The 22,988-nt window shown below is 40.1% G+C and overlaps 1 protein-coding gene across 2 annotated transcripts in view; it reads right to left on the bottom strand.

The window, feature by feature from the left end:
- The window catches only part of GBF1 (golgi brefeldin A resistant guanine nucleotide exchange factor 1), a 102,417-nt gene that overhangs the window by 12,272 nt on the left and 67,157 nt on the right, over positions 1-22,988 (bottom strand). For both annotated transcript variants that reach the window (XM_056494797.1, XM_056494800.1), the window contains exons 8-23: positions 22,667-22,721; positions 15,856-15,991; positions 14,415-14,644; positions 13,729-13,897; positions 13,333-13,544; positions 12,558-12,656; positions 11,959-12,153; positions 11,453-11,639; positions 10,840-10,980; positions 10,201-10,289; positions 6,977-7,179; positions 6,430-6,553; positions 6,006-6,131; positions 5,331-5,413; positions 2,841-3,077; positions 1,852-1,945 (exon numbers count right to left, since the gene is read on the bottom strand). In XM_056494797.1, coding sequence (XP_056350772.1) covers positions 1,852-1,945; positions 2,841-3,077; positions 5,331-5,413; positions 6,006-6,131; positions 6,430-6,553; positions 6,977-7,179; positions 10,201-10,289; positions 10,840-10,980; positions 11,453-11,639; positions 11,959-12,153; positions 12,558-12,656; positions 13,333-13,544; positions 13,729-13,897; positions 14,415-14,644; positions 15,856-15,991; positions 22,667-22,721 — 2,380 coding nt within the window. The remainder of the gene's footprint in view (positions 1-1,851; positions 1,946-2,840; positions 3,078-5,330; positions 5,414-6,005; positions 6,132-6,429; positions 6,554-6,976; positions 7,180-10,200; positions 10,290-10,839; positions 10,981-11,452; positions 11,640-11,958; positions 12,154-12,557; positions 12,657-13,332; positions 13,545-13,728; positions 13,898-14,414; positions 14,645-15,855; positions 15,992-22,666; positions 22,722-22,988) is intronic.

Raw genomic sequence — 22,988 nt, 5'->3', positions numbered from 1 at the left:
AAGAATGGAAGAGAAGACAAGGGATTGAAGGAGTCACTGTATCCTATCTCAGATCTGAAGTTCAAAAAAAAATATCTCTTGCTTCAGCCGAACTGATGGCAAAACTGTTATAAAAATGGGTCTTTGATTTAGCAAACTCCATTAGAAGTGCCAATCTGAAATCTGGCAGAAATGCAACAAACGATTTGGGGTTTTTCCACTGTTGCTATGGGGAAACTACATGAATACATGTATTTCTGAAGAGTCAGGGTGCAAACAACAATATGCCTGAATTTGCTCTGTGGCAAGAAGCCACATCACTGAAAACCACACACACACAGGTTTTGCTACTACTTACATACTGAGTCAGTATGAGTCTTAACTATGGATCATGAAGTGAGGCACTCATTCTTCCTAATCATTTAAAGCCCCTCCACGTTCCTTTCCATTTCCCTTCTTTCAGTCAAAGTGGCCACACATGGCAATTGCAGTGTATGGAGAAGATGCCTGCTTTGACTCTTCAGTCATCTGAAGATGGCCCCTCCTACTCTCCTTCTTCCAGACACTGAAATATTTGTTCAGTTGTCCTATTCCATTACTGTCTCCAAGCCTTACAGGAATTTAGGACAGCAGAAAGAAATCAATGTACTTGGAATCTGGCTAAAGATAAGAACACAGCCTTCTACAAATCCAGAAGTCCCTGATTCTATGACATCACCAAAAGACATGCTTAATTAACTCAGACCTCAGACTGCTCCAGATTCCAGTCTTATAACGAGATGGGATGCAGCTGGCAATAGCTGGTGTATCTGAGGGCTTAGTCTAGTGTAGTTGCTTCTGCTGTGTAAGTCTGTGTCAAACTGTTTCATGGCACACATTCCTCTCTACTTGTGTTACCTCTTGGTAGTCTCGAGGTCTGGTGTGCCTGAAGATGATCAAGGTACTGCGTCTTTACTGTTGTGACTGTGGAGGAAGAGGGAATCTAAAGCAAACCCTTTGCCTGGGATTTCTCCATCTTTTAAAAAATTCACCTGTCTTGGCCTTTTTTTTTCCCATGCTTTCAGTCTTGAATCATCTTGTTTCCCTTTCCTGTATATGTGGCATTTCTGTTCTGTTCACTGTGGGTCTTGCACTGGTTCTGAGAGCAGTACTGTGAGATCCTTTGGGAGTTCTGACCCTTTACAGGAATTGCTGTCAACTACTCCTTAGTACACAGCATGGTCTGCCACACACTGTCTATCAAATACTTTGGGGAAAAACAGGCGGCTGTTGTAACGCACAAACAGATTTGGACAATAAAGCTTACACTAATCACAGCACCTTGGATTTATTCTCTTGGATTTATTCTCACACCCCAAAGAGTCTTCAGGGCTTGCAAAATGTGAGGCTAACAGCTGATCTTATTACCAGACCCCACACCCCAACTGAAAATTCAAAGCATTTATTTTTCTAATCCCTTTATGCTTGTGCTGTGCATCTAAATAGCTCCTATTTGGACAAAACAGTCCCCATTGGCACTGCATAAACCCTGCAATTGAATAGTCAATATCTAAATGAACTTGCTTGGGGACCACAGAGAAATCTAAGTCTCTTCAGATCAAATAGGTGAATAAACAATTCTACATCAAGGTATTCTGCTCTGCACAAACTGACACTTGTGAGTAAAAAAAAACTTGCATATTTGAACCTGTCCTATGGTAGTCCCACTTCACTACACATTTCCCATTACTCCCTCCAGAAAACTCTGGGCAGGAGCTGATAGATACCTACAGATACAGTGATAACTAAAATAAGCAAATATTGCTGCTTAACAGAAGAAGAGAGCTCCAGTGTAGTAGAAGTCATGCTTCTTTTCCCTCTTTGCAAACTTACCTCGCTGCTGAGAGCTGTAAACTTGCAGAGAGAAATTATGAGATTGTCAAACACATCGCTAAGGCCATAGTGAGCAGAAATCATTGCACATTTCCTGGTAAAAGAAGAAAACAAAAAATAATGTACTAAGTCAGCACAGGCAAGTCTGTCTACAGGACAGCAAATTTGAGACCCTCTCTGTTGACATTTTAGACCTTCCTCTCCATCCATTCATAATGAATGCTTATATATAAAAGTCTACTATTATTGCTTAAATAAGCTCAATTCTTATCCATAGATACTGATATTTGTCTATGCTGATGCAAGGATCAATTTAAAGAAGTGAGTCTAAACAGACAGACTACTTGCACCTGAGAATTTATCCAACCTCCTGTCCTGACAGAAAAGTTGCTGAGATTGGTGGTAGTGTTGAAGTCCAGTTTCCAAGACATCACGGCTGCAGCAGTGTATTGACAAAGCTTTAAAACTATGCTTAAAGCATCACTTGGTCTGATCTAAGCATGACCAAAGATCACTCCCATAGAGTTGCTCACAGATGGCAAGTTTTCTGACTTCTGGTCATCTGGGAAAGAAAAAATATGCCCCATCCCATTGAGCCACAGCTACAGACTTTTGCACATGAATGGTTTTGTTCCTGCATGGAGATTTTTTCAGCATCACTGTGCAAGTTGAGTGACTTTCCCCACTCACTTCTAAACAGCCTATGTCAGTAGGCCCTTTAAATGTAACCAGGTTGGAGTTTAAAAATACGTACCCTGGGCACTTTGGTTTATTACAACACAGCAGTCAAGCTAAACAGTGACTGGCAAGTCAGAGGAGCCAAGATGGGATGAACTGATACAAATGACATAACACTACAGGACTGTAGGTCATTACAAAGTGCTTTTCAGTTGCTGGGAAAAGCAACATTGGATATTCTCCCTAGCAAATAAACAGGAACCAATGGTCCCACTTTTACTCTTCTGGGTCTCTATGAAGGTAAGAGTTACCTGAAACCAGAGATAGCCTTCTGGATTATTGTTTCCTCTAAGCTCTTGTCAAAAACATAAGAAAGTGCTGCAATGGTAGGCCCCCATGTCATGGTGAAGAGGTCATGGTCATAGCTTCCAGGAGGCACATGGAGAAATATTCCCTCATCAGTGGCACCACGATGCAGCAGCACATTCCAGATATAGTTTTCCTTCACCAGACCCGTCTGCTCTTCTGGCATCACTATCTCATCATTTCTACAAGGGAGGAAAGCAGAAAGATTGAATTTTTCATTCTGAGCCAAACCTAACATTTACACAGTGTCTTTCATTACAAAGTCCCAGAGCTAAGCAATACCTATTCTGGAATGATTTTGCCAGCTCCTGAAACATTCTGTTTTCCTAGGCCTCCTGCTTCACCTGCCCTTCTTAGATATCCTGAATATAAAATCTGGTGGTTCTCAGAATCACACAGCAGCAACTGTGTAAGGTCAGTATTGAAGAAGCAGGTACCTACTGCTACAAGTGCAAAACACAACACACACTGCCATTAAATGATGGGAAATTCTGGACAGCACACTGGTGAAACTTCAACCTCCGTTCAGCTCTCAACCTGTCAGAGTGCTCTATTCATGTTATTTCCAGTTAAAATTAAATAGTTACATTGCTGCAGTCATCAGTAGACAAGAGTATCTTTGCATAAGAATAATGGAAATATTCATATTATGCCAAAATGAATATTAGAAAGGAAAGTAGTATAAAATTAAAAATAAAACAAGAAACCAAAAGTATGATGGGTGATTTATAACCAGGGTACCACAGCTTCTTACTGTAACTTGGATGAAGCTATACAGTAGTAAAACCATTATGATTAATGCTAAGTACTGCTTGCAATCCTAGACTAAGATATATAAAGCCTAAATATGTACTCTCTAGACTTGGGTATCAATACACCAGAGAAAATCCTCTGCAAATGACCAACTTAAGTGAACAAGAGCCTCAAAGCCACTAAGAATAGCAGATTACAGCCAATCTGAAGAGTTCTTTCTGCAACAATCAAAAAGTAACATACTTCAATTACCAAAGAGACAATTCTCATGTGCTAACACCAACTATAAAAACAGCTCCTGATTTATGCATAAGAAATAAGCTCTTATCAGTTTCAGGTGCTGGCATATTTTGACAAGAGCTGTTATTACTGGGATAATATAGGAAAGTAAGTTTGCAGTAAATAGTGGATTACTTCTAAAATTTCCTATATGATTGAAATTAACAGAAGAAAGGGAATGGCTTTGCTTGGAAGGTTTCAGGAGATGAAAATGTGGCCAAAAGTGAAATGCTAAGACCCTGAAGAGATCACACACTACTTCATACAGATTGCAGTTTTATTTTTTTCCCCTAATAATACAAATAAACAAATAGTTCCTCAATCTCAACTATGACACTGGGGCAATCTATCTGAAATGGAGCAATACTGAAATGATACATCAATTATTCTAATCACAGAACATACTGAAAAGCTGAAATATCTGGTGGAGGGGGGATAAAGGGAAATAGGCTGGAATAGAGGCACTGGATAACAAAGATATATGTATATGCTCAGTGTACTATTCAAAACATTAACATCATCCTCAGGGGAGAGAGGTCAATCAAAACTAGAGCTCTGCTTGAAAGGTACAGCTATGTCTTGAAGAACTGTCAGATACTGAGTACAGGCATCACCCCACCCTCCTGGAGAAGGCTCAAAAGGGAGGGTCAGCCTAATCACACTGCCCTGCTTCCAGCACCAGCTACTGCCTGCCACTGCAGATGGAAATCAGCTGAGACCCAGTCACATCCTGTTTCCTCAGAGATGTAATCCTCTCAGCTTCAAATTGGCTGGGCCTGAATTTACCGATTTACTGATTTTTGAGCTATTATTAAAGCTTTCCACCCAAAGCTATCTTGTGCACTAAAGGGCCTCAGCCACCAGGAACCCTCCTCAAATACTGCTCTGTGTGCCAAGAGCTTCAGGGGTAGCAAAAGAGGCTGGTGCAGACAGCAGCCTCATAGGAAGAGCTCAAAAGAAGAATATATTAAACAGAGAGCTGGACACATTATGTCAAGGCACAAGTGCTGCCCTGGGGATGAAATAATCTCTTGAACCACATAAAAAGTTCTAAAAAAAGTCTAAAGGCCTGGTCTGGAGAATGGAGCCTTCTTAGATATAGTATTTCACATGTGCTGTTCTTGCTCAGTTATTATTTTCCGTATTCACATATTTTTGAAACATATTTTTGAAATTTATTTTAAGATCTAGATTAAACTGCCATGGCAAAAATCCAAGATACAAATCCAAGTGTAATTGCTGTGACAGGCTTGTTTACCACAGCCCCACACAGAGCTGGAATTTGGTCTGAGGCAAACAGGCACATGACTGGTGAGTCTCTCTCCATACTCTCCAGATATCTGTCTGACCCAGCAAGTCTACTTTGCTTTCTAAATACATGGAGATGGCAGGTTGAGTCTTACTTGATGGCATGATACATGTCTTCCAGGATGTCCTGTTCAAAGTCTTTGCCTCCATTCACACCTTTCAGGTTCTTCCGAAACTCCTGAAAAAAGTTACACCAACATTAATTCCAAGTATCTCCAACTTTAGCTGTTTTGCTAAGGTAAGTATTCTACTTGTTTTTCTTGGCGCTGGAAGATTTTTCTGCATTCTTCAATATGCAGAATCAAAATTCAAAAATAAATGCTATTCTTAGTGGGAGTAGTATGCAGCATCTCCTGTCTCTGCTCACAAGGAAGGAGCAGAGATACATCACATGCTTTGCTGGACATCAGAATGGCAGGCCTGTACCACTGCACTGGCATTCACACCACTTCAACTCTCTAGAAGCCCAAAGCAGTACAACAATCTTCTCCATGTTATTATGTCTGAGGATACAGACTGCTCACACAAAGACAAGCCTCTTGAAGAATTTGCTAAGTTTTCTAGCAAGCTCTTATTTCTTCAGGCTGTTCCTTGCCTACAGCTACTCTCTCAAATTGTACCTAGCTGTGGTGCTGCACTCCAGCTTACTGTGTACATGAGTGAAGAAGGCCAAAGACAAGAGACAATGCCACTGAGATAAAAAGAGGTACTACACTGTCTAACTGTTTTCAAAATGAGAGAAGACAGACGCCTGCACTGGAAACACCCACCTCCAAAGTCATTGGGACATTCTGCTTGCGGACATTGTGGTTGTGCTGGTCAGTGTTCAGCATAATAACTGCATAGGCCAGGGCAAAGCAAGCATCACTATTAGCAAACGGAGACCCATTTGATTTCTGAAAGGCAAATATATGCACAAATTAATCCTACAGGAACAGTGGTATTAGAGGCCAAAACAGCCATTTTCCTAACCACAGTACTGAATCATCTCTGTGACAAACAAAAATCCCAGGTTCTGGCTCCAGCTTCTAAAAAGCAGCCCAGGAATCTATTTACCACTGCCAGCTCCTACAAAACAACAGCTGCTGCTTGCAGAGCACAGCTATATAGGCCATTAGATCTGACATGTCCATCATGGCAAACAAACGGGCAAGAAAGAATGCAGTTTTGAGCTTTCTGCCACCAAGTACACACCCTCCAGTGTTCTGTGAAGGCTTCTAACAGTCTCTGAATTACAGGTGCCTCTCCTGGTAATCTAAAGGCCTCTAGATAAAGTCGTAAAGCTTCATCCAGCCTTAAACCTTGGAAGCTGAAAGTCCTGCAAAAACAATGAAATGCAAGAGAAGCTGAAACAGGATGGGAAAGGTAGGATAAACTTAATAACTACAATCTTGTTTGCTTAGACAGTAGAGAGGAGGGTGAGGAGAGAAGGAAAGAAATATACCATGAACAGCCAAAAACAATAAAAGAGAGTCAACAATCTTACAAGTGATTATGTATGTAATTATCACTCCAGTCTTCACGGAGACTGGCCTTGCAGAAAGGCACTCGAATATCATACTTTTATATATCTGAGGTGTTACCATAGGCAAGAGATGCACAGAATTAAGGCAAGGCAGTACAGAGAGAACCAAGTGATAGAAATCCAATGCTTCCAGGGACTACCATTCTACTGCTTTTTTACTGCTAATCTCTTAACTTTCACTGTTCCCTGACTAAAGAGAGACAGAAGCATACTCACCCAACAAAGCTTTCCAGCAAGTCTATGTTCTTACGGTCACTCACAAACTCCCCAATCATCTTTTTGTCCAGCCGAGGATTTTCCCGTAACCACCTGGCCACTTCATTGTTGTCAATGGGGGTGGCAAGAAGATTTTTCTCCTGCAGAAACTGTATCCCTTTCTTTGGCTTTTGGTTGAACTGCTCTGTGCCAGTAATCAGGAGCTGCAGGAGACATTCTGATAATTACAGCTTGAAGTGCATTTCTTATTTTAGATTGTTCTTGGCACTTGAACCAAAAACAAAACAGAAGAAAGATCAGCCTCAGCATGGTCAAGTTTACTGTACTGTAACCCAGGAGAAAGGCTAATGAAGGATAGAAAACCTGGATTCATCACTAGGTTTCACCATCAAATAGTACTGGAGAGAGTAAGCATCTACCATCTCCAAAAAGCTTTAATGTCTAACCAAGCAATAAGCTCTGCTACTTCAAATGCCTCATCTGCTCTCATTTGTAAACAAAGCAGATTAACCCCCAGGTATGTGGCAAGATCAGCCCTACCCAGTTACAACAGCAGCACTGCTCTATTGTCCTCTCCTGTCCTTTTGGCTCCTGGCTCTCATAGCTACCTCACCAGCAGGAGACAGGCAGCAAGAATCTTCAGCACTTATTCAGCAGGTGTAAGGAATGAATGCTGCAAAAGCTAAAGGTAAGAACTAGCAACATTATCCTAGTGAGAGGTGGTCCCAGGACCATCTGGTATTCCAGCCTGACAAGGTTGTCTGTAGGCTGGGAAGAGCATAGTTGGTTCTGAAAGGAAGTCACCTAATCTGCCTTCCTAGGAAACTAGACTGTACCACAGTCACAGTGTAATAAAACAACTAAGAAAGGGTTAACTGAATGTTCTTGGTGGTGTTCAGAAAAACCAAAAGCACAAACAACAGTATGAACTTTACTAAGGAACCAGAATAAATGTCAGTTCCCTGTTAGCTCCTATCACGATCAGACTGCTAGCAATGACCTAGTGAACTAAATTCGTGACCATCATGATTACTAGCTCCCCTGGGTTTCTCAGTACCTCAGAAGCTACTAGTCCTCTGGTCACTGCTTCCCCTGCCTGTGTGAGCATCCTCAAAATTGCAATGAAACACAGACCCTGAAATAGCATAGAGTGCACAATGACCCAGTGAGGCATAACAAAAGAATAACCATGCACTGCCCTGGTCTAACAGGCCTGAAGGGATTGTATAACACTAGCAGCATTTCTATGTAGCTGTAAATCCTGAAACCCAAAACCAAGGATATTCTATGGACTGGCTGAGTCCACAGATTTCTTAAAACCACTTGAAAGGAGACTGGACTGCTGGCAGTTTGCACTGCATTTACAGTCATGTCAGTCTTGTGCTTCTGAGCTTCTGGTCACCGCCTTAGGAAACATCAAAGAAAACTTTCTGTTTGATGCACAATTCATTTTCTGCTTTTATTTAGCTTTTTTCTTCCTTCCACCTGTGGTAATGTTTAGTACTTCAGAAGTTAAAGGAAGTAGGAACATGCTGGTGCCAGGTCAGCATCAACATAACTAAAGCTGAGTGTTTGGTGTGCCCTGTTTATGTACTTAAGATGAAACCACTAAGAGATTTAGAGTCAGAAAACAATTTTCCCTGGGCAAATTCAGAGATTTATGAACATCTTCCTGCCCTCTACTCTTGATTTCTTCTAAACTTGTTTTCCAGTAAAGCAAAGCCAGAGTATTACCAAATAAAAAAAAACAGAGGAATAAAATAAAAATAATAAATAAAAAGAAACAGAGGAAGCACTATGCAAGCTCCCTTCTCAACAATGGACTTTCACAGTCCATCAAGCAAAGTCAGTATGAAAGCAAGATTTAAGGCCAAAACTGAGTGGCTCCTCTGAAGACTCTGCTCATGATCACTTCCCCTCACTGTCCTTGTGGCTGAGGAAGCTAGTTACCATTACCCCACCTGCACTGTGTTGCAGGTGAAGAAAAAAGTTTCCAAATACTGCAGTAAACTTCTTAGAAAGAAACCAGTGCTTTAAATTACACTCATATCCCGAGATTGCCAGAGTGGATCACAAAGCACAAATAAGGATGGCAGAAAGAGATGCATTGTATTTTCTTCTATTTTTGATTAAGTAAGTTTGAAAAAATGTGACCAATCAATCCCTTATAAAAATGTAAATTAAACTACCTCTGCTGGGGAGAGAAGCCAGAAGCCTTTAAGTCAGATACTAATAAAACACTCACTTTCTTTGACCACCAGTGAATCCTTCAAAGACATTAATTTCTTTTCTACTATATCATCTTCTTACCCACAACTACTGTGGCCACTCATGTTTCATTCAGAACATGCATTATTTTCATATTGAAATTTAGTAATCTCTCACATCTGAAATGAGCCTACCTCATGCATATGTTGTGCAAAGGGAACAAAATATGTACAAAGAACATATGTGAATGGAAAAAATCTCAAGGAACACACAACAAAAAAACCTGAACAGCCCATGTAACCCCTGGGGACTTAAGATATATATTCATCCACTGTCTCTGGAGGTGAAAGAGCAGGCCAGTACCAGATATTTGAACCAGGGTAGCAGATAAATTCAAAACCATTAGCATGGAGTACCTTTATCAACACTAGGCCTAGACCGGAGCCACTAAAGAGAATGGAAAAGCTGTATAAAGTTTAGACTATAACTTGGATTAATGAGGTTCAAGGAAACAGACACTGAAAACAAAGAACAGCTTTACCACAACCAAGAAAATCTTTTTGGTAATCCTTATGACAAAGCAAACATAAAATAGCAAATCAGAATAGCAGGCCAGGATATTGCTACTACAGGCCTCTTGGTACACTCCCCATTTACATCTTTGATACAGAGTAGTGAAGCAGATGGACTTTTTGATCAAAGTACTTGATTATCTCCATATAATAAAAACTAAATCCAGAGACTTTCCCACCAGAAATAAGATGGACCTAGCTTAGAAATTGCCACAAAATTTCTCCAACACCTCTTGCAACCTTCAGCACAACTAAACCAGAACATGTAATAATCACTGCTGTCTCTGGAGGGTAGCAGCATTTTCAGTGGCCTGCTCTTTAATTCTGATCAGCAGAGACCAGATCTCAAAATTTCTGAGATATGCTCAGTAAAATAAAGCCCACATGGGATGGGAAATGAGGAGAACACTCAAAGATCAACCTGTAGTATATGTCAAACCATACCTTCTTCTTGTTCTTAATCTGCATAAGTTCCTGAGGACTTGGAAGGATACAAGAAAATCGAGTAGGTTTCCTGGGGATATTCTTCTCAGCTAGAATGACAAAGCATCATTACAGTCAAACCTATCCCCAGAGTAGCACTCAGGCATGAGTGTCCCATAATAACTTCCAGTCATGGAGTCTTTGCTGTAATATGTTGTCCTGAAAATGGCAGTCAAACTTCAATTTAATTATTAGATTCCTCCCACCCACATTTTCTTCAGCATAGTAGCTTCTTCTCCCATACAATTTAAAACAGCCACAAGATTTAATTTTCTAGCTATCTTGGCTGCCTACATTACTGATTCCCTGGAGAGACCCAAACTTCCTTCAAAACTTTAAGCACTGCTAGGAATTTACACACTTTTGACCCAAAGTGACCACTAGATCTAATTCCTCCCATAAGAAATTCAACTATTTATGCCTAGTAGGCATAAATAGCACACTTATAATAAACATACATTCACCATATACCTCCTTCCAATCTTGTAGGCAATAGCCACAGTGGTCCACACTATAGCAGGACCTGTGAGCAAATGTCAGGACCATTCTTAGGATATAGACACCCAGGGTATTGTGTCAGGGTGCTGCTGAAGCTTTTACCTGCTTCACTTCCTCCTTCCAATTCCACACAGCTCTCCTTCATCTGGTCAGCCATAAGGCATCCACTGGTGGGAGGACATGCCCCAGCTGGCTCTGAGGCTGCACTGGAAGATTTTCCCTCATTGAATACTCTCTCAACATCTGTAAAAGTTAAAACAAACAAACAAACAAGCAAGCAAACAAACAAAACCCACAAAAAACCAAACACCCACACAGAAACAAACCCATAAGAAAAAAAGCTATCAACAGAGAAATAATGAACTGATTACTCTTAAACTGAGCATGTGCTTATTCAAAGGAATTCCTGCTAGTAACCATGACCTTGCAGTATCCTCAGTATTTTGTCTACACAAATTCCATGGCATACCCTCATTCTATTGTGACTGCCAGTCTTGACAAGGCCTTTATATAAAGCTTCATGAGAGACAAATTTTAATATTGCAAATCTCACAAACAGCAAGGTTATTAACATCAGTGTGTAGTTACAAAACATTCAACAGGAAGTCTGAAAACATGTATTTAAGGAGTTTACTATGTCAGCAATCAAAATGACATCTTCAAGTTTAGCACACAATTAAGCTTAGTACTAAAATATCAAAGAAAGTGATCTTACTATTGCTTGTTTCTTTGGTGCTGTTGATGGTTTCTGGGCTGGGTTTGACAACTTCCTTCTCTTGTTGATGTATGTTACTCAGCACTTTGGCCTGGCAATGTGCCTCAGTGCTATCTATCACTGTCAGCAATGCTTCCAGAGACAGCAGATGGACAGTATACAGCTGTCCAGAGACTGGAAAGGCATTCTGGGAAACAGCATGTAAGTGTCAGTTAACTTTCACATCTTTCCCACCAAAAAGGGCAAGTAAGTTTTCCCCCACAGCTTGGGGAAGGCAAAAAAAACTAGAACAGAACACCCTAAGCTTTCTAGTTTGTATTTAATAGTTTATTTGCTCTGATATTATTAAAGCATCATGACTATTCTTTTTCTCTTCTGCTTCCAAATGTTAAATAGCTTTCCTTATCTCTACAGCATACTCACCCCAACCCTTTGACCACTCCCACTGTTAAGCTCTGCCCAGAGTGACCGGCTGCCCCCTCCCTGCCCCTGCCACAGTTCAGCACCTTGGAGAGCAGCTTGGTGAGCTCCTCGAAGAGGTTGGCACAGTAGTAGTCGCAGTCATAGTTAATGTACAGCTCGGTCACAAAACTGGGAATCCTCCACAGCTGAACGATGGCTTCCAAAGCCATCTCCTTCATTTCATAGGGCATCTTTGGATTCTCCACAGTGATTATTTCCATCAGCTTCTTGATATACATCTGGCAGAAACACAGGGCAGCTCAGTTTAAAAAAAAAAAAGCAGTGAATAGCTTTGAGGACTGCAGAGGGAGATTTAAGCTTCACCTTCCCTCATAACATTTTATCTTTAATGATGGCTCATTCTGAAGGAGGCTGTAAAAAGGTTTCGAATAGTTCTCCTGTTCAGTGCATCTGGATCTACAGTTCTAAAAAAACAGTGTGAAGACAGGCAGCACAGTATGCCAGTCTCAAAGATACTTAATTTTGCAACAGAAAAAGGCCTACACAGAGCCTACCCATAACACTGAGTCATTTATACAAACATAATTTGACACTTAGACTCTATTTTACTGTACAGATATATGCATTTAACTGAAGGCAAATAAACTATTATGAGACACCCAGTGATACTCAAAAAACTCACCTCCAGCTGGAATTTCAGATGCTCTCTCATGCTCTCAAAGAGAAGAAAGCACACCCTGAGGGAGGCTGCATACAGATTGAGCCGTTCAACACTCAGTAGCTGAACAAGAAACAAAAAATCCTTTAAGAATTACAAAAGAAAGTCATTATGTGCTATAAGTAGCAGCACTATGGGACTGCAGGCATCACCTGCAACCAAACAAAGATCCACATACTGCCCTCCATAGCAATGATATTTTAAAAAACAATCCCTTGTTTAAACTTCTGGTCCCACTTTTTGCTAGTGAGGATGAATATAATTAATTCTCATCTGTGTGTGGCAACACTTTTCCTACTCCAACTTGTTTTTTTTGCCAGGTCCACAGAGACTCTTAGTAGTGAAGGAACTTGGGAGAAGACCTGCCTCTGATATGACCCCAGTGCAATTAATAGCTTGGTATCCTCCAAAGGTTCTGCCTACTACTAAGCTGGTAACTTGCATCTGTAATTACCTCAAAACCAATTACATCCATACACACACAGTGTTATCTCACAGTAACAGTTCATTCAAATCATGCTCATCCTTCTTGGTCCAGGTCTGCAGAAAATAGCATGACAACCTCTCTGGCTTTGCAACAGCGCCTTTGGCACACTTCAGAACTCTCACTGCAGTGCAGGGGAGAGCTCGTTTGCAGACCTGCCAAACCTCATAATACTAAACTTCAACACACTCTTCAATGGAAATTCATATCTGACTCCCCAGTGCCATATTCCATGTGAGCATAAGCCAGACTCACTTGAAATAGGTGCCGGCACAACTCCTCCTTCACGAGTCCCAGGAGGGACTGACAGTTTGCAATGGGTGCTGACTCCAGGGCAACAGTCAGCAGCTGCAGTCCCATGTGGATCATCACCTCAGAGTTGTGGCGGTCGTGAGGGTTGGTGAGCGAGATGAGAAAGCGGAACAGTTCTCTAATACATGGCAACCCATATGGGACCAGAGCTGCTCCTAAAGAAAAAAGGGAGATTAGCAACCTAAATTTTTTTTTTGCTTTTTGTAGGTGTCTAGCAAATGTTAAAAATTTAATTGTCACAGACCTGCTAAGGAATAGGAACTTATCAACCTCTTAGCAGGAAGTGACACAAAACAGTGGAAATGAGACAGGACTTCAGCAGCACTGCCCACCTCTCACCTTCTTTTTGGGAAGACTGAGTAAAACGTACTCCCCGGGGATTTACATAGTCCATGTCATGAACTGAGGCAGAGTCAGAATGTTCTGCTACAGATGTGCACTCCTCTAGGACCTCAGGGATAGACTCAACAGAAGCTGACTGGACCTTCTCCTCCCTCAGACTTTCGTTCTTCATTGAAATATCATGGGAGAATGAAAGAAGCAAAATAAGAGTTAATGAGCACTAGACAAGTGGGAAAAAAAAGTCTCATCTGCTTGCAGTTAATCTGTAACTATTAAAACAATCAGGTCACTAATGGAAGAGTGTCAGAAGAACAAAATTTAAGAGAAAAGAGAGCCTCCATCTAAGTTGCAACCCTCTCTACCCTTCCATTTATGTCAAGTTATCTGCTTTACATAACTCTAGGTTGTGAGGCTAAGAACTTTACCTCAAAAATACTCCTATAGCCTATCAATTCTTACTGCCTCTGAGGTCAAAATCTTGCTCTTTTTTTATTGTTTCAAATGCTATACAACTTCAGCACATTACTTCTGTTTAAGCCTTCCTAGCATTTTTACCATTCAAAATATCTGCAGCTCTGAAAGGTCTCCTGCAGCTCTATGATCCTCTCAATAGCATTACTGTTATGGGGAGAAGTGATTATGCTGGGAGTTGTAACTTTTATTTGCAAATTATATTCATGTACCTGGAGTTCAGGCTGGTTTTGATTTTCAGTGACTTTGGCCTCATTTGAAGATGCTCCTGCATTAAGTCCCAAAGAAGCGACTTGGTCCAAATCTGTCAGGTCTTCCTTGGATGTTGTGTGTGAGGACAACTCCAACCCACTGTCTGTAACAGGGCTGACCACTGATGAAACATTTTCTGAGCTCCCAGAGGAGCTGGGAGAAGGAGCATCTATGAAAGCAACTCCGCCTGCTGATGAGAAACAGAAGCAAAATGATTAGTACTGCTCTGACCCTCAACCACAAATTCATACATTAAACACAGCAACAACAAATTCTTCCGTTACTACTTCACACTACAAATAGTTTCAGCAGCACACTAATGTGAGAGAACACAGATAAATTAAGATTTCTCTTCCTAGATATTAATGAATTAAATAGATGAACACTAGACACACTAGCAGTTCTCCAAATTTAACACAATTGGAGTCCAACTCACTCAGCAAATTAGGTAACTTTTTTAGTTAGATAAAGGAGGTGCAGAGGATTTACATAAGGAGGAATCTGAGAAGAGTCTAAAAGGTGTACTTTACTCTTTAATACAATGGCACAACCACTTTAATCAAGAATTAATCATTCCTTCAAAGTGAGAATTTTGACCTGAGTCTAAAGCACAACCAATTTCTTTAATTCTTCCTAAACAAATGAAATTGCATTACAATTCAAATGGATCTGAAATATAAGCAGTGAAGAATTTTTACTATTTCTTAATATGAGACAGCGCTCCAAGAACCTAAGTGTTCCTCACAGAATCACAGAATCAATTAGGCTGGAAAAGACCTCTGAGATCATCGAGTCCAGCCCATGACAGACCACCCCAATCAGCCATGTGGCACTGAGTGCCACATCCAGTCTCTCCTTAAACACCTCTAGGGGCTGACTCCACCACCTCCCCAGGCAATCAATTTCAATGTTTAATCACCCCTTCTGTGAAGAAATTATTTTTAATGTCCAAGCTAAGCCTCCCCTGGAATAGCTTAAGACTATGTCCCCTTCTCCTGTCACCAGCTGCCTTTGGCTCTCCTCAGTGTTCCTGTTCTCAGTCTCTTCTATCTGCTGCATCCTCCAACTCCTCTGCACCACATGGCTGTCAATAACCTCAGCCACTTCTCCAGGTGTCCACTCTCTTTTGTCCAAACTACCTGTATGATGCATGCTGAAGGCACAGGAATGCTGCCAAGTTATCTGCAGGACCATGCCTTTCTCATCAATATGTATTTCATTTCCTGAAAACTCTTTCTCCTGGATGTGAAAAGCTATTATATGCTTTATTGCTACAGTCACTGAAAACTAATATGAAAAGTATTAATGCCAAATAATATGTTAGGAGAAATTAAACAAAGACAGATTCAAAAAACTCTAGCACGGATGCTGTCTGGTCTCTTGAAAAATATTTCTACTTACCTGTGGTATTAGTAGTATTGCCTGCTGACTGTTCTGTCCCAGGGGAGACCTTAGTTACGTGTCGAGGAGGCCTAGGTGATCTCTTCTGCTTTTTCCATTTTGATGATTCACTCATTCCTCCAGCTCTCATTTTCAACTGAAAACAAATAATCATTAGTATCAGTATTGCAAAACCACACAGCATAATGGATTACAAAAGCCAACTCACAAAGGCTACCTCAAAAACTTTGAAGTCAGGCAGTAGCACTTAAATACTTCACACAAATTAATCAGCACCTCAAAATCATGCAAACTACTCCTTGACTGCCCACATATTAGCCAACACTCTCCACCTAAATCAAGGAACAATTAACTACAGGTACTCTGCTATAATTTATACTTAACAGTTCAATTATTACAGCACTCCTTATTCCCTATCAATACCTCCCAACTTTAAATTAGGATAAAGAATGTTCTTAGACCTACATATCTCAAATCTCTTTGCTTTTACCAAAGCTCCTAGATGCCCAAAGGGCATCAATTAAAGTATCTAAGTAAGAATTAGTTAGGTTTGACATGAAACTAAAATTTCACCATCTATATATCAAGCTGGGAATGAAGTATGAGCATGCTGCAGCTCTGTCACTGATCTCTTGCCTCAACTTACTCTTCATCTTTGTAGAAATGCCATGATCACTAATACTAACAAGTATTTCTAACACTTCACTTGCTACTGGTGCATGTTACATTCCAAACATCACCCTAGTGATTTAGAAAAAACATTTCTCCTTTCACCTGCCTTCTGTCATTACTCCTCCTCAGATCTAAATCTACCCTTAACGTTTGATATCCTCGTTGACCAAGATTCTACTTCTAGTTTGTACACAGAACTTTGACTGGGAAAACAAGAACAAAAGCAGGAGAAGGGCAGACTGTGTGGCACTTGCTGCACAGCACTGCTATTTCAGGCATGCAGAAATGCTCCAGAACTTCCTAAAAACAGTATGATATTTAGTCACGTGGCTAAACAGTTTCTTACAACAAAAATTCCTCCAAGTGCAGGATTTCCTCTAGTCTTGTAAGTCAGCTGCAGTCAGCTTTTCTGATGCTGCCATCTTCTCAGTTTGGGTGCAAATTTAAGCACTAAACAGGCACTTGCATGTCATGGAAACAACTCAGTAAGTTTCAGTACCAGGCCCTATTCAGTATTTTTCTTTGTAAATTATTACTGTTAAGTTTTATTTCTTATGTCTTATACCTCTAGCATCAGATTTAACTTATGTAGAAGACAGCTATATTCTTTAGTCTCTTCCTTTTTGTGCAACTTACCTCCTTCCAGCTACTTCTATTTTAAATGCCAACAAACCTTCTAGGTTCCACTACTGTTTTTCCTTCTCTTTCCATTTTCCAGGTAGAAATCTAACTCCCTGTATATGGCCTCAGCCTGTACTTTTTCTCATTTAAACAAAGCTTGTGAAAATGTTATATCCCAGTACAGTAAACCATTTGTGTAACTTTTCTTCACACTACAAGTTGTATTTGTTTGATGACTAATCCCCAGGTTTTAGCTGTGCTACAGTTTCCTTGAGTGTGCTAATTAATAGATTCAGAATTACTTCACTCTTTGTTATTTCTTTCAAATAGTGCAACAAGAGTATTCTAAATCACAGCTTCTGGCAAATACATGACAAGCACACAGATAAAAACAAAATTTTGCAAATATCAAAATGTTTTATAATGCTTATGGATTTATCTTTCCATGTCAAAATTATCAGGTCTCTCATCTTTGCCATTTACTGCTTCATAGGGCTATATAAAATGTGTTATCTTTGACTTTGCCAATTTCTAAAATCTGAGCCTTAACTACTACCAAGAGGAGCATTTATTAAAGAATTAAGCAACAAATTAGATCAGATTGTTTTGCCTACCAGCTATCATAGAAATAGCTGTATTTTCTCCTTTTTCAGTGACTTACACAATAAGATCTGTAGACTTATGGTTCATTGTACCAAACTACTTTCATTAGGAAGGAAACCCGGAACCATTATGCATTAAACCAAAAAAAAGTCTGTTTCAAACAATTTCAAAACAGAGTTTGCTTCTACTAAATCTTGTTGTTATTTGCCAAGTTAAAAGCTACTTGCACCAGGATGCAAAATTGAATCAGCAAAATGGAGCTGAGCTACTGATACAGGCTAACCATGTACCACTCCTTTTGCCCTCAGTCATGCTCCTGAGAAACACCTAACGTTTAAAATATTCTATCAGACAATGCAACCTGATGATTTAATTACTGTTTCTAATCTCCCCTTTCATACAACAACAAATACCACCTCAACACCAGCCCTTTCAAAAGGGCTTTCAAAAAAGCACTTTTCCTCAGACACAAAATCTACCCTCTGCCATTGTTCTAGGTTTTGTTTTAATTTCCAAGATTCCATCTCCAGGGTCATGAGATACAAGACCATACGTAACCATTTTGATGAACCTGTGCCATCCTTCAGAGACTGAGTCACAACAGCTTCATATGGATGGGAAACAACGTAGACAGGCAAGCAAGAGGACTTACTTGATTTTTAAAGATTCCAAAACACTTAATCAGACTACATATAATTTAGACCAGAATCTAAGATTAATGGAGCTTTTTAGGTGGTTTTTTTTTGTCATGGTGTTTTTTGGGATTTTGATGGGGGTGGTTTTTTGTGGGTTTAATTTTTCACGATTTTTTGGTTTGGTTTTTTTTTTAGGATTTTTGGAGTGTGAGGTTGGTTTTGGAGGGGGATGGGTTTGGTTTTGGGTGGGTTTTTTTTTTTTGTTTTGTCTTTTGTTTGGTTGGTTTTGGTTTTTTTAGGGGGGGCTTTTGATGGTGGGGGGGGGAAGTTTTTCTGTATGGGTTTTTTTGGTAGGGACTGGAGGGGTGGGTGAGCTGACCCAGCAGGTCTTTTCCATCTCATACCATGCAATCTCCACATTCTACACAAATAGGTATCCTTTTATTAGAATTAACTAGTAGGACTACATAGGACTACTACTTATATAATTTTGCCCTCTCTCCTTTTTCTTTTGCTATCTCCTTTTGCTTCAAGACAGCAAACTATTGCACAGCTTTAAAAATTTGCAGAAGCAAACAGAAATGCTTAAAAAAACATTTCACCAGAGTCAAGAGGCTGAATGCTGTTTTAACAAACAAACACTGAGTTTGGAAATTCTAAAACAATACATGTATCAAAGGACAGCAAAGTAACATCACTGCTTCAGGATTTTCTTTGAATTAAAAGGTAACAATCTCACATTTCCTTGCTTTTAACGTTAGTATAGAAAATGTAAAAAACTCTTGTGACTTAAGGAACTATTTCTAAATCTTGTTTTTACCTTCAATTCCAAGGCATTTTCCAGTTTCTCTAGAAAGCTTCATTGTATGTTAACACACTGATATTTTAAACCTAACGCTGCATTTTTTACTAAATGCAGCAGCTAAATGACATTTAATAGTTCATTAACATATCCTGAATCTTACACATTCTCTAAAACTCTTCTTCCCTCTTCCATGCTCAGTGATACTAGAGTTATATTAGTTTTCCAATTATCAGCATCCTTGAGACTTTTGATGGTAAAAACCATTTGATGCTAGTATTTTAAAAATATTCTTTAGAAATGAGAGAGAGAGAGCTCAGAGGTACTGTTCATTCATCTTGGAATTCCATACAGATTCAATTATATTAATCTGAGTTACCTCTGCATAACGAAATGTCCACAAAATTATAGAAGAAGAAAAATCACAAGACTCCAAAGGCTTCCTTTGATAGATGAGATTTTACAAATAAAACCCTAGCTAAGGCCTAGGAAGGTGACAAAAATGTAATACTACAAGATACTTTTTAAAGGGTCCATGAGATCTCATTTTTCTACAAGCCACCTTACCTGTACTCGTTTGTTTTTCCATAAGATACTGTAAGCCTCAAGAGAAAAGGGCAGGGGCCAATGATTAGTAATGAAAGTGATTATACTAGAACACGAGCTCATTCTAGATGCAGCATGGAACTGGTCAGCACACCAAGTAGCGTTCAAGACACAAAGCATGCAGAGAGAACGCAGTCCACGATCCGAGTCCTGGAGACACTGAGGCAATCCAGTCATCTCATTTACCTACCTGCCTGCACTGCAACAACTAATGAAGGTTATTTGGCAAAATGCATTTATGCATCTTAGGCAGCTATGAACAAAACCCACCCCAAAAATCTGTGAAAATTCAGAGTAACATTCCTCCTCACTCCCACAGCAGAACCCAATGTTTACCTAAAACACTTTCTACTGCAAAGGGAAACATTTCTTAGTCTTCTTTTCTGTGTAACTCTGCATCAATCTGCAAGTCTTGAGACACTGCCTTTCAAACTATCGTCTTTGTATAACTATTTTGTCTCAGACACATGACAGAAGAGTAGCATTTCTAAATGTTCTGTTCAGCTCTGTTTGGACTAAGTAACACTAATGGCAGACAAAAAAATCAAGCTACATTAAGGTTATGAACCAATGTGGAAAATTGAGAACAGTCCCGTCTAAATGAATTTTTCAGGGTTACTATGATAGATCCAAACCAAATAATCTGCATGCCAACAGTATTTCTTTAGAAGTACTTTCTAGGGGAATTAGCAGGAACTAACGTGTCATAAATCAGTTTGGCCCCACTGATCCCCCATTAGCATATACTGGGCTGGGATACATACTTAATTTCAGTAGAAACATGAACAAAGATGTTGAAAGTATATAGCAGTCTCCTTCAAAAAAACTTCAGAAGGCATTGAACTCTGTGGCCCTGTACCAAGTAACAAAGCTCAGAGATTCACCTTGACTGAAAAAGTTTTAAGGCATGCAGGATCAAAAGACTCCTCAGGTATATGGAGGAGCTATGTCTGTAGCTAAGATCAACAGGCAAGATACACAACACTTCAGAGACAAATCTACACTTTTTATATTTCCTTCTTTTGGGTTTTCACTGTCAAATCTTACCCATGCCCTTCCACTCCCTTCCTCCAGAGGATGCTGTGATGGTGTCTTAGGTGGCACTCACCAAGACACTGAATGCTGCAGTAAAACAAGGGTCTCTCCCTCCCAAGCTGCCCCAGCTGCAGCCACAACACTGCAAAGCAACCACGGCATGCACTGTCTCCAAAAGCCATGCTGTGTCAAATGAGTGGAGGGAGATTTGCTGCACACAACATAACTATCTCTCAGGTAGTGTTTACAAGAGAAGGAAGAGGGGAGTAAGGTAAGAAGGGAGAAGGCAGAGAGAGACCTTCAGGTTCTTAAAGATCAATACCCTCTCTAATTGGTTCAGGGCTTTAGGCTGTTCCCCACTACTTAGCTCCAGTTTGCTGAGGAGACCTGAAGAAATCTGTGAAAGATAGGCAAATGTATGGTTTAAACAAAGCAAAATAAACCCAAAGAGAAGAATAACCTGGCAGAGTGCAAGGCTGCAGGGCACACTCCTGGCATGCACAGCGAAGAGACAGTACAGGGTAACTGCACAGGTTGGACACACGACAGAGCATCACTTAACCGAGCTGGGAGCAGCCATCACTTGGTAAGGGCAGCCTTCCTAAATTCAGTCACCTTGCCTTTACACCTTCTGTACACAGACCATGACCAAGCCTGACTCCTGCTGTACATTAGCCTGGCCTCTTTTAGCTTTCCATACACCAGCCTACCATCATCAAAATTCTGTGACTTCTCCCACAGCAAGGGAAACAAGCAGTCATTAGTTTACGTACTATACAAGAAGTAAAGCCCTAAGCTTTACTAGGTTTCAGATTCCTATAACCAAGTATTCTGTCAAAACACTGCTATACTGACTCTGAAATGTATGCTTACCCTATGCTGTTCCTTTTCTCAACTCATTGAAATAAAGAGTGGAAGTTATAAAGTATAATCAGTGTTAAGTTGAAAGGTGGTTATTTCTTCTTTAGCACTTTTCCCCATCCTGTTGTTCTCAACAGCAGAATCTATTACCTTTATTGACATTCTTCATATGGCATATAAAGAATATAGAAGTATATATGGATTTCCTCAATAGGACCTCTCTTCAATAGGCAATTACTACATTAATAATCATATAAGGTAACATCATGGTATTTGAAATACTGAATCCAGCTGTTAAAAACCTCACTGTATTGATCAAGATACAGTGGCGTTGACCAAATCCAGAGCTTCCACTCTCAGAAAACTGCGCATTTCCTTTAGGGAAAGGGAGATAAAGAAAAGTCTACTTTGATTTGGCTGCTAATAGAGATGGTATTGATCATGTGAACTAGGGTGTTCACCACAGAATACTGTCCCTTCTACAAGTCTCCAATACTTTTTCTACAAAAGCCAATTTCGTGCTTTCATGCTGTTTCACCAGCCTCAAGAAGTTTCCCTTCTACACAGGAGGAACTGAACAAAAATACATCCCAAGAGTACACTATAAGATTTGTAGTAAATGAAGAATGATGAAAAAGAAGCTGGAGAGAGAGCAGAAGACAGCAAATAACCAGACAGTGACACCATCAGATCCCAGAACTTGCTGGGGTTTTCTGGCCCACAGCAGCTGATGGCTGTTCCCAGAATTCAGACTGTCTCACTTAGGCAGTAGTATCATTAAAAAGACTTGCCACTGGACTGTGTGGACTTAAACCCACAGAATTAATGAATCTATGTCCATTTATGCGGTTAAACATGCTCTTTCAGTGAACTGGGACTTGTAGAAACGAAGAAATACAAGTGTGAAAACAAACAGAATAGAGATGAGTTCAAGCCAAAGAAGGAGCAGAACAATCAACACAGAGCTGAGTCTTACCTTCTTCATATTCGTTCCCATGTAGCTTTTAGGCTCTTCTTTAAACTGAGGCAACCTGAAATACAAAGAACAAGCAAAAATACATAAGCTTACATGGATTTATAAGAAGTGGAAAGAAAAAGGCTGGTCTTTCCAGTCATGCTGCAGATACTAGAAAACCCAAATTAGATTTTCTTCACAAAGAGACTCTCCTAATTTCTTTTCCTGCCAAAATCTGCCAAGGGAAAAACCCCACACAAGTAGAGATGAGAGGTGCTTTGCACGCTATTACTACTAATGGCTAGTTTTGCATATTGATTTTCCTGCCCTGTAAAGAACATTC

Source organism: Oenanthe melanoleuca, chromosome 6, assembly GCF_029582105.1.
Source record: "Oenanthe melanoleuca isolate GR-GAL-2019-014 chromosome 6, OMel1.0, whole genome shotgun sequence".
NCBI classification, from domain to species: domain Eukaryota; kingdom Metazoa; phylum Chordata; class Aves; order Passeriformes; family Muscicapidae; genus Oenanthe; species Oenanthe melanoleuca.
The sequence above is the reverse complement of the archived record's forward strand: the minus strand, read 5'-3'. Positions and strand labels throughout refer to the sequence as shown.